We start from the raw sequence: 11,770 nt of genomic DNA, 5'->3' as shown, positions 1-11,770 counted from the left end.
GTTTGACTCTGAGCACAGTAGTGGTTGAATTAAAAAACTTAACATAATATTAGTTAATTAATAAATTACGTTAAACATTTTAACCTAAAAAAAAAGGGTAATGTATACTATTGCAACTTTGATTTGATATATAAAGGGTGATTACGCTAATAATCACTCGGCTATTAATAGTTGTTGCCACAACTTGATGACCTTCAAAATTTATGCGTAAGGGATTCAAATTTTCCTGTAGCAGCTTTGTATGTGAAAGTGGCTTGTGTAACTCGCTCTTTTTTTTAACCTCCTACTATCAAACTTTGTTTAATCGAAGCATCGGGAATAGACACTTTGGGGTTTACAGTTCTCAGTTTAGTGGCCTACAATAAATTAGGCTGTAGTTATTAGCCATTGAGCGCTATAAGAAGTTGCAGTCGCAATTTTGGGTAGATTGTAACTTAATAAATATGTTTCAAGTTAACAAAAATATTAAGAACGACTTTTCAGGACTTAAAAAAAGGCAGTAATTCCGGTATAACTTTTAAAAGAGCGCTTAAAAAAAATACCGTATTGTGTTCACAAAGTTCAAATTGTTTTCCTGATATATATAAATTTTTTTTTAGTTTATATAATGATTTATAGTATGCTCATATTTATCTTTATACTAAAAAGTTAATTACTGAGCCATTTATTTTTTAAAAAGTTTATATGCCATACTAAATTTTTATTTTTTTGTCACACCTAGAAGAAATGTTTCAAGAAGACTGTTATCTTCAATTATGTGAAACGGAAACAGGTGAGCGAGTTAGAAAAGTAGAGGTAACAAACATGCGCGTCGGAGAAAAGTATCAAGCCAACCTTAAAGAATCAACAGGGCTGCTTTCTTCTCCTCAGTCCAAAAGCCTGCTCATATGGTCCCCTGTGCCCCTCCTTTTTGAAAAAAGACGTAATTTTTTTTTTGTTTTTTATATATCTTTGATATATTATTATTCGTTTACTAACGTAGAGCTTTTTAGTTGATGAATTCTGCAATATTGTTCGCTCCAATCTCTTGACGTGCAGCAGATATCGATTAGAGTACGCCTTGTATTCACTCCATCAGAACAAATACAGTTTCCCAGTATGGTTTTTCTTAATGTTTACTTTACTCTATTGCTCCCTCTTCTCTTTAATACAGAATGCTCTGTACGATCTTTTTAGTGGTACAGCCACTGAAGAATGGGGTATATATCCGGAATGGAGCGAACTCGAAACGGCTAATTTTGAAAAAGGATTTTTATTGCATGGAAAAAAATTTCATTTGATTCAGCTTTTGGTTTTCTTATTAGTCGAGTAGAAAGTTTATCAGCTTAAACGCCATTACAAATAACAATAGATCCCCTCCAAAACGGTCTCATGTATTATTCAATACTATTACAAATGGAAAAAAATTGAGAACACTAAATATCGTTATATACTCGGACGCCAGCGAAAAGAGATTTGTCCCTCACAAAAAGTTAACTTAGAGAGGAGGGTAATTTCTTTTGTTTACTTTATAAAAACTGTCTAACTAATTTAACTCTGTAGCCCGGCATTTGCGCTTTGCGCCGAGGAATAGAAGGTATTAAATAACAGCAATATGGGCTATGGCTCCTTTTATTTCTTTTCTTACCAAATTTTTTAAAAGTCGGAAGAGAAGGACAAGCTTCAACGGACGAGTGTACGGCTCCAAAAGAATCCTGGAGCAGTCCTAAATCCTCTAAGCTGCTACTAACTTCTCAAAAACGTTGCGTTTCGCCATCTTCTTCGAATGGTTGTACCGTGTGTGACACTAAAAGCTTGGTTCTGTGGCAGCGTGGCCACAATTTATAAGCCAAGCAAGAGTGCACAGACCCTCCGACACCATTTAATTTATTATAAATGGGTTTTAAAAGTAGTGAGGGGGATAGCAAAAATATTGTAATTTGTACACTTTTTCAATTTATAAGGCAATAAACGATCACTAGCACTTATATATAAACTGTATGGAGAATAACCAGTATTGGCTGACGTACAAACAAAGTGTGGTTAGAAAAAAACGGTTTGGATGTATAAAAGCTACAAGCTTACTTATATTTTTATATTCATCCACTTTATAGATTAGGCTTTATTTTGATAAAAAACGGTATAATGAACTAGAGGCCGGTCAGTTTTAAAGGTGGAGAAAGAGAGCAAGTTACCCAGTTATTAAGTAAACACAACTTTATTCTTTCACGCTAAAACAATCGAGATCTATACTCCTTATTTAGCGAGATCTTTATCTTTTTATCCTTGTTTTGAAAAAAAGAGGAAGTAAAGGGACCATACAGGCAACGGTGCCAAAATTTTCAAGTGCGGATAAATTGCTGCCCTGCAATACATGAACGTCGTCAAACTTTACTTCGAATAGGTTTCTTTTCACTTTAGTAATAGCGCCGTTAAACAAGTCAAACCTCGTCTACTTAAATTCTACAAGTACTCTAAAATTTTAAATGAAATTTGCTCCGTTATTAATTAGAATGACTCGAGTAGTGTTGACCTTTCGATGCAAGAATTTATTCCTTTAAAAAAAAATTGGTTTATCAAAAGTTGAAAAAATCAAAAGAAAAAGAGTATAAAAAGTCTTTTTATGTGTTTTTACTTAAAAAATTTTAAGTATTTGTATGTTCATATATGAAACATTGCGCATGGCGATAAAAAATGTTTTCACTTCTCTTGAAGTTCGCAGAAACAATTTTAAATTTAGTTTAAGCATAGGCGTAAAATTAGAATTTCAGCAGTGTACATAAGTCAAGTTCTTGCAAGTAGGATTTTCGCAAACGGTACACGCTTTAGTTCATAAAACTGTTATTAGATTGCTCTGCCGGAGTCAAAGAGAAGTTGTCTCAAATATGATACTGTATGCATATTAGGGTCAACTAATTTATTGCGATACATTTAAGGTTTTTATAGGGTTCAAGGTTCCTCTTTATCAAATTCGGTCTCAGCGTTTAAAACGTCGTTTAAGTATCTCCGTTTGCTTTTGTGAACTTAGCTCGGTAACCATTACAGAGAGAATCTTTCCTTAAAACATACGTGAAAGCTTTAAACTAAATAAGTATCTCTCCATAAACTATCTTATCCTTAACAATCTCCGCAAGTATTTATAAACGGACCAAACGGCAACCTTTAGACACGTTTGTAAACAATTTTCAGTGTTGCATTCTCTCAACAGCTCAAAATATCTTTTCTAAGTTTGCATCTAATAACATTGCTTTTATACCATTTTAGTTTTTGTTTTTTTTAGCTTTAAAGTTTTAGGTGCAAACTAAGTTCCGGTTATGACTCGAAATTTATACAATTCCCTTCTTTTGAGGTAACTTCGGACCATTGTCCGTCTATATGGGGCGCAGTTATATATATAGTACTAGTACCTAGTATCTACCATAGCTAGGGAAATTCACTAGTATCCAGGGACCCAACACCGAAGAACAGTGCAGGTTCCATAGACACAACTAAGACCACTCCAGACTAGCAAAAGGTACAAGTACAATAGAAGCGCCTAGCTCACAGATGCAGATCGAGCCGAGAGAAGTGCCCGAGTCAAACACCTGTGCTAGTGTCTACACTATGACACGACGCAGCCGCCTGCTGCCACCGTGCACCCTGGAAAGTGCATAGATAGAGGTAACATCACTCATCACTAGACAAGTCATTCTGTTTGCTTTCGTCTTTGATACTCACATAACAGAACTTTAGTCTAGCAACTTAGCTATTTTACACTAAGATTTAGTTAATAAACGGTATATCTCTTAGCTTCAATAGATCTTCATTCACTACGCCTAAGGAGGAATAGCTGCAGAAGACAATGCTAGTACTCAACGCTGAGCCTTACGATGCAAGTTAATTAGCTCGAACCGTAACACAACCCAGTCATTCAACTAGCGAGCAAGTCTGGTAACGTCCTGGTTACTTCAAAATGAGCACTAGCCAAATACAGGTAAGCTAAAACCTGCTTCAAGACATAGGCTTACTATAAGTTTTTATCATTTTTAAGAGCATGTCTTTCAACACGTGCGTCTCAAGCATAACTTGTAACAAGATCAAGCTAGCCAGCTATTGCAGCCTGCGTCTCTCCTCAGTACCGTTAAGCTCACAACTCAGAGCCTCAGTCAGGAAGGTACCATAATCACGATTCATTGGGGTGGTAAGTAATTCGCTATTAAGTTCAAGTACCAAATCGGATACTAGCCATGTTTGACCTGAGGTTTAATATATAATCCACCTCAGCAAAGGGCTTGAAGAAGTATAATTGACGAACGCCGCAGAATAGAAGAGGGTGACATGACCCGACCAAAGATAAGTTTACTTCCGAACGGTATTCCACCTAATGATGATGACCTTCCGAGCTGCTTGGATCGAAACCCGCGGCAACCCTCGAGGACTAACGTTATAGTAAGAACGTTTTTTATATATAGGACCAATCTTTTTTGGCCACTTTTACTAACAGGCGCCTGTGAACCTTAGAGTCTAGTTCGTTACTAGCCTGCAGAGTGTACAACATGGTCGGAAAGCCGAAGCTCACAGTAAGGTCCACCACTTCGAACCAAACCATCACCGTTGAGGTTTAACCCAAAGAACCTTTCTTTAAATCGTGGCAGATGATAGCCTAGATCGCGATGACCGCATGGACCATGAAGGATGCATCGCACGTCCCGAGTAAAATGTGTAAGTTAAAGGACGTGCGAAAGCAACGAGAGCAGGTATCTGCTCTCTTATTACGTGTTTTTCAGCACCTTAAGAGTGCCAAAATTGACGTTAAAAATTACACAATAGTGCTTCTACTAGGGAAAATAATATACAGAATATAAAGTGAGTTTAGTTTAGATAGAAGCACTAAACTATAAAAAAATTATTTTCATTTTAATTTTATAAATTATTTTATTTTATTTATTTTTTACAATTATTTTATTTATTTTTATAAATTCTATTATTTATTTAAATTTTTCTTTATTTATTGAAAATTATTTTATTAAAGTAATTTTATTATTTAAATTATTTTTATAAATTATAAAGCAAATATAGTACAAACTAGTAAGTAGCCCTATTGTGTGTGTATAATTACATCTAACTTTTAATTTGGGAAGGGCATGTAAAAGTTTGTCTATAAAGATAACCACATCACCAGTTTACAACTAGCTGATTAACATCTAGATAAAATGTCAATAAGGCTACTTTGTATCACTCATTAACATAACCTACATAATATTGGCTTAGGTTTGCACGTATCTACTAGCATTAGGTTAACTTAGCTCCTAGAACCAAGGTTGATTTAGTTCCAAGAGATCTACTTTTATCGCTTTGATAAGTTTCGATTGGAGCCAAAGGACTCAAGTAGGCAATACAGCTAGTATAGTTTCGCCGAGACATTGCTCGAAAGCATTCATTGTCTGTTTTTATTATCATCATTAGGCTAGCTGCTAGCTCAAGTGCCTGATGTCAACTTTATTTAAAGCTGAACATGTTTATGCAAGCTACTAAACAGCTCAAAGGAATTACACCTTCTAAGGCCTAACGTCACTCGACTGTTTTACCATTTTTAAGAGCAAATCTTTCGATCCGCAGGCTTTACTTAGCACTCTCCTCGGTCTACGGGTGCTCTCGTCGCTATTTTTCCAAGCAAAGCAACCATAATCATAGCCTGAGGTTTTATCTTACTTTGTGTGCTAAAATGCTAACTAGAGTCTACTTGGTGTTTCAACTAAAGCCAAAGCAAGCCTCAGGCTATAGAGGGTTACATCACCAGGATATTTCGTAACTACATCACACATTGAATCAACCCGAGGATGGACATCTGATACGTGCAACATAACCGGTTAGATCAGGAAGCCGTTGTCAGAGTAAACATATCGAGCCCAACGGCGAATTTAACTATAAGACCGATTTAACTTTAAAGCAAAGTTTCATTCTACTCTTTGCTAGTTTACCTTGAAGCAGAGTTTGACTTTCGTCAATTGACTTAGGCTGCTACAGTTCTATAGATGAACTTAATTTTGAGTACTTTGAGCTTAAAAGTTAGTACTTGTTGGTTTACTTTATTACGGTTGGGTAATAAAATTAGCAGACATAATCTCAAGGTTATTTTTAAGATAGTTGGTTGTTTACATAATAATACTGACTAGATTCGAACTAGTTTCTCCAAAGTCTATCGACTACAGTAAAGAGTTAAACTTTGGTAGAAAAAACTAACTACCAAAGCAGAACGAAAAAACAAAGGAAATTTAAAAACTTTCTCTTCTCTATATCTAGCGATCCCATTTTCTTTCGCCTGTGGGACGATGTCATAGACATCGCCTGTCGACTCAGTTTACTGAGTGCACCGACAGGTCTTGCTGGTGAACAAAGAGAAAGTTTTTAAATTTCCTTTGTTTTTTCGTTCTGCTTTGGTAGTTAGTTTTTTCTACCAAAGTTTAACTCTTTACTGTAGTCGATAGACTTTGGAGAAACTAGTTCGAATCTAGTCAGTATTATTATGTAAACAACCAACTATCTTAAAAATAACCTTGAGATTATGTCTGCTAATTTTATTACCCAACCGTAATAAAGTAAACCAACAAGTACTAACTTTTAAGCTCAAAGTACTCAAAATTAAGTTCATCTATAGAACTGTAGCAGCCTAAGTCAATTGACGAAAGTCAAACTCTGCTTCAAGGTAAACTAGCAAAGAGTAGAATGAAACTTTGCTTTAAAGTTAAATCGGTCTTATAGTTAAATTCGCCGTTGGGCTCGATATGTTTACTCTGACAACGGCTTCCTGATCTAACCGGTTATGTTGCACGTATCAGATGTCCATCCTCGGGTTGATTCAATGTGTGATGTAGTTACGAAATATCCTGGTGATGTAACCCTCTATAGCCTGAGGCTTGCTTTGGCTTTAGTTGAAACACCAAGTAGACTCTAGTTAGCATTTTAGCACACAAAGTAAGATAAAACCTCAGGCTATGATTATGGTTGCTTTGCTTGGAAAAATAGCGACGAGAGCACCCGTAGACCGAGGAGAGTGCTAAGTAAAGCCTGCGGATCGAAAGATTTGCTCTTAAAAATGGTAAAACAGTCGAGTGACGTTAGGCCTTAGAAGGTGTAATTCCTTTGAGCTGTTTAGTAGCTTGCATAAACATGTTCAGCTTTAAATAAAGTTGACATCAGGCACTTGAGCTAGCAGCTAGCCTAATGATGATAATAAAAACAGACAATGAATGCTTTCGAGCAATGTCTCGGCGAAACTATACTAGCTGTATTGCCTACTTGAGTCCTTTGGCTCCAATCGAAACTTATCAAAGCGATAAAAGTAGATCTCTTGGAACTAAATCAACCTTGGTTCTAGGAGCTAAGTTAACCTAATGCTAGTAGATACGTGCAAACCTAAGCCAATATTATGTAGGTTATGTTAATGAGTGATACAAAGTAGCCTTATTGACATTTTATCTAGATGTTAATCAGCTAGTTGTAAACTGGTGATGTGGTTATCTTTATAGACAAACTTTTACATGCCCTTCCCAAATTAAAAGTTAGATGTAATTATACACACACAATAGGGCTACTTACTAGTTTGTACTATATTTGCTTTATAATTTATAAAAATAATTTAAATAATAAAATTACTTTAATAAAATAATTTTCAATAAATAAAGAAAAATTTAAATAAATAATAGAATTTATAAAAATAAATAAAATAATTGTAAAAAATAAATAAAATAAAATAATTTATAAAATTAAAATGAAAATAATTTTTTTATAGTTTAGTGCTTCTATCTAAACTAAACTCACTTTATATTCTGTATATTATTTTCCCTAGTAGAAGCACTATTGTGTAATTTTTAACGTCAATTTTGGCACTCTTAAGGTGCTGAAAAACACGTAATAAGAGAGCAGATACCTGCTCTCGTTGCTTTCGCACGTCCTTTAACTTACACATTTTACTCGGGACGTGCGATGCATCCTTCATGGTCCATGCGGTCATCGCGATCTAGGCTATCATCTGCCACGATTTAAAGAAAGGTTCTTTGGGTTAAACCTCAACGGTGATGGTTTGGTTCGAAGTGGTGGACCTTACTGTGAGCTTCGGCTTTCCGACCATGTTGTACACTCTGCAGGCTAGTAACGAACTAGACTCTAAGGTTCACAGGCGCCTGTTAGTAAAAGTGGCCAAAAAAGATTGGTCCTATATATAAAAAACGTTCTTACTATAACGTTAGTCCTCGAGGGTTGCCGCGGGTTTCGATCCAAGCAGCTCGGAAGGTCATCATCATTAGGTGGAATACCGTTCGGAAGTAAACTTATCTTTGGTCGGGTCATGTCACCCTCTTCTATTCTGCGGCGTTCGTCAATTATACTTCTTCAAGCCCTTTGCTGAGGTGGATTATATATTAAACCTCAGGTCAAACATGGCTAGTATCCGATTTGGTACTTGAACTTAATAGCGAATTACTTACCACCCCAATGAATCGTGATTATGGTACCTTCCTGACTGAGGCTCTGAGTTGTGAGCTTAACGGTACTGAGGAGAGACGCAGGCTGCAATAGCTGGCTAGCTTGATCTTGTTACAAGTTATGCTTGAGACGCACGTGTTGAAAGACATGCTCTTAAAAATGATAAAAACTTATAGTAAGCCTATGTCTTGAAGCAGGTTTTAGCTTACCTGTATTTGGCTAGTGCTCATTTTGAAGTAACCAGGACGTTACCAGACTTGCTCGCTAGTTGAATGACTGGGTTGTGTTACGGTTCGAGCTAATTAACTTGCATCGTAAGGCTCAGCGTTGAGTACTAGCATTGTCTTCTGCAGCTATTCCTCCTTAGGCGTAGTGAATGAAGATCTATTGAAGCTAAGAGATATACCGTTTATTAACTAAATCTTAGTGTAAAATAGCTAAGTTGCTAGACTAAAGTTCTGTTATGTGAGTATCAAAGACGAAAGCAAACAGAATGACTTGTCTAGTGATGAGTGATGTTACCTCTATCTATGCACTTTCCAGGGTGCACGGTGGCAGCAGGCGGCTGCGTCGTGTCATAGTGTAGACACTAGCACAGGTGTTTGACTCGGGCACTTCTCTCGGCTCGATCTGCATCTGTGAGCTAGGCGCTTCTATTGTACTTGTACCTTTTGCTAGTCTGGAGTGGTCTTAGTTGTGTCTATGGAACCTGCACTGTTCTTCGGTGTTGGGTTCCTGGATACTAGTGAATTTCCCTAGCTATGGTAGATACTAGGTACTAGTACTATATATAACTGCGCCGCTCCCTCTTGACTTGATAATAAGTTCCTAAATTATTTTTAAAGAAAGATTTTAATAAGTTGTGTGCTTAATCTTTTCTTCTTGCAAATAGAATTTAGTTAAAATTTGTTAGCTCGCGTACGAGAATTATAAACAAGCGTGAACCTTCCGAAGATTTTGATTATGAACCATGTAAATCCATGTTAAATTCTTCGCACACTTCAAGGTGGGCTTCAAGTAGGTGGTTCCTTCTTATTTTCGTCTTAAAAATTACTTCGTTAAATGGTTCACGAGAAAAGCCGATAATACAATACATAATAATATCTGCCTAGTTTAAACCTCTTTCTATCCGTGTTTACCCTGCATGTCTAAGTTCTCGTAGTCATACCTAATGTAAACTGGCTGTATAAGAGGCTTCATCACAAACACAAACAAGCATTTTTGGTGAACAGATTATCATCTCTGACCTGGCACATAGATCTTTTATTTAGGTATATAAATTGGTATTTCCTGGTGCTCGATCGGGTCATAAAAACACCGAATTTTCTCACCTCTTGAGAGAGTGATAGCATCCTAATAAAGCTTGCACTAAGGCAAGCTCATATATATATATATCTACGTACCTAGCCCTAACCCCTTTCATTATCCAACAAGTTCGAAGTGCATTGCGCTCTTGATAGCTGTCGGTAATCACCCAAATGGTGTGCTGAGTAAGCCATTCGTAGGTGGCAAAAGCATTGCATTGAAGAACTGTAGTTAGGGGCTTAAGTTGGAAGCCTTAGTGTAAAGCGTCACTTCGAACAAATCACAGCAAATCTTACCTATCCCACAGGGTTGCATCCACATAATATTACCAATGTTCCCCCAATACTCTGTTCCTCTCCTCTAGCTTCCAGGGTTTTTGGCAAGCGTTTATTCAACTCTTCGAAGAGTCGGAATTTTTTTAGTAGTTTCTTGTCCAAAAGACTTGACAACTTGCTGCGGAAACAAGAGAAACCGTCCATTAACATTCAATTTATACTGGCTTTGGTTGTCAAGGTGCTCATAACCTTTACAAGAAATTCCTGTTTAGGTCGATGGCGAGTAACTTTACATTGTTTCTATAAAGTGACGATCCACAAGTTCTTTTATAGTGACTAATTCTTCCACAAGTGTAAATTACTATTCCTTATCATACGGTTAACCATATTCTTTTAATTTGGATCTTCTGCTGAATTTAATCTTAAAAGACCGTCTTGCCTGACCTTTACTGTAAATGTGACTGCTATTTAAGCCAAAAAGCAAATTATAGACCTTCTTGGTCTTATTTGCTTAATTAAAATAATTTGCTAAGCTTGAGCTAGTCAAGCGACGATTTTATAAGTGAGTTTCTCTCTCCTGACCCTTCAACTTAAACTTTTATACAGAACCAATAAAAGCGTGTAGTTAAAACACTATCACGTATTTCAGTATTGGTATTTATACAGGTACTTCATCTCCAGAACTAGGTGTAGTAGGCAGGAGTTTTATTTTTAAAAAGTTAGCAAACAGGAGTCTCAAGTTTTGTTTAAGTGATACATATGTGTTAAGTTTTATTTGCCTTTTACTGTCCTCCCATTTTACATCACTAATCTCTCTGGCCTCTATGCAGCAAAAAAAAAAATTGAATAGAAAACGTTAAGTTTAGCTGTTTTATCTTGATGGTCACATTTATTATATTGTCAAGTGCTTTTAGGTAGATTTAAACTCGTACTTTTTCCATTTTAAAACCCATGTGAGGTGATTTGAGAAATTTAGAGGCTTTAATAACCACCCTTTACTCTGCTTTTAACTACTTTCCTTAAATAGTAGAGCAGGGATTTTTCAGCTGTGAAAAATAACGTCTTAAACTGTTTGCTCTTGTAGGACGTGCGGTATGAAGCGCAAGGTGTGAAAATTGATTTCGACAATGGCAGAAAATAAGACAAAACAAAAGCACACAAAAATACCCTATAGCCTTAAAAGAATTTGTTAGAGAATGAAAAGGCTATATTTTTATATTTTTATATTTTTGATAAACAAAATACAAACACTCAAAAACAAATATTCCTCGATAAAACGTAGTGGTATCACCTAAGCCAGCTTTACCATTACCTCCAAAAGTTGACGACCAACATAAGAGGTGTATTAAATATTAAGAAATCAAGTCCTAACAAACAATACTACATTTTCTCTCTGCACAAACCTATCTAAATGAATAGCTCACTAATTAAACTGGCCTCTTAAAAAATTATCCTGTATGTAACCTCGTGTATAAATAGATTACCACATGAAGGCAATGTTTTAGTGTGTTTGATTGTTTTGACTTGTGGTTGGTATGAAGTTATTAACGTATAACTTCTTGACTTGTCCCTCAAAGGTTTTTAAAATAATAATTTGTATTTATTTAAAAATGACATTTACTTAATGTTTCCTTGATTTTATATATATCACTATTTGATTTCTGATGGTCATAATTTATTCTAGTCTTGTGAAGATAAAATCTCTACACTTCGGCTTCTTGAACCTAAAATAGAATTTAAACAAGTTG

The 11,770-nt window shown here is 35.9% G+C and overlaps 1 protein-coding gene across 3 annotated transcripts; it reads left to right on the top strand.

The window, feature by feature from the left end:
- The first annotated feature begins 231 nt into the window (after positions 1-231).
- LOC135146038 (REST corepressor 2-like) lies at positions 232-1,936 on the top strand. 3 transcript variants are annotated; one of them, XR_010283656.1, is made up of 8 exons: positions 232-508; positions 722-795; positions 851-922; positions 993-1,096; positions 1,154-1,291; positions 1,352-1,489; positions 1,543-1,576; positions 1,643-1,936. XR_010283656.1 is itself a non-coding variant. In XM_064078190.1 (7 exons), the coding sequence occupies exons 2-7, from the start codon at positions 727-729 to the stop codon at positions 1,825-1,827; spliced, it is 795 nt and encodes a 264-aa protein (XP_063934260.1). In that variant the 5' UTR covers positions 232-508; positions 725-726; the 3' UTR covers positions 1,828-1,936. The 3 variants fall into 3 exon arrangements, 2 of the variants coding, with proteins under 2 accessions (XP_063934260.1, XP_063934259.1); XM_064078190.1 differs by having other exon boundaries at positions 725-922; XM_064078189.1 differs by having other exon boundaries at positions 722-922.
- The last annotated feature ends 9,834 nt before the right edge of the window (positions 1,937-11,770 follow it).

This window comes from Zophobas morio, unplaced genomic scaffold, assembly GCF_036711695.1.
Source record: "Zophobas morio isolate AGI-343-1 ecotype UQ-CSIRO unplaced genomic scaffold, CSIRO_AGI_Zmor_V1 ptg000206l, whole genome shotgun sequence".
In the NCBI taxonomy this organism is placed as follows: Eukaryota; Metazoa; Arthropoda; class Insecta; order Coleoptera; family Tenebrionidae; genus Zophobas; species Zophobas morio.
Note: the sequence above shows the minus strand (reverse complement) of the source record. Positions and strands in the feature narration are given on the sequence as shown.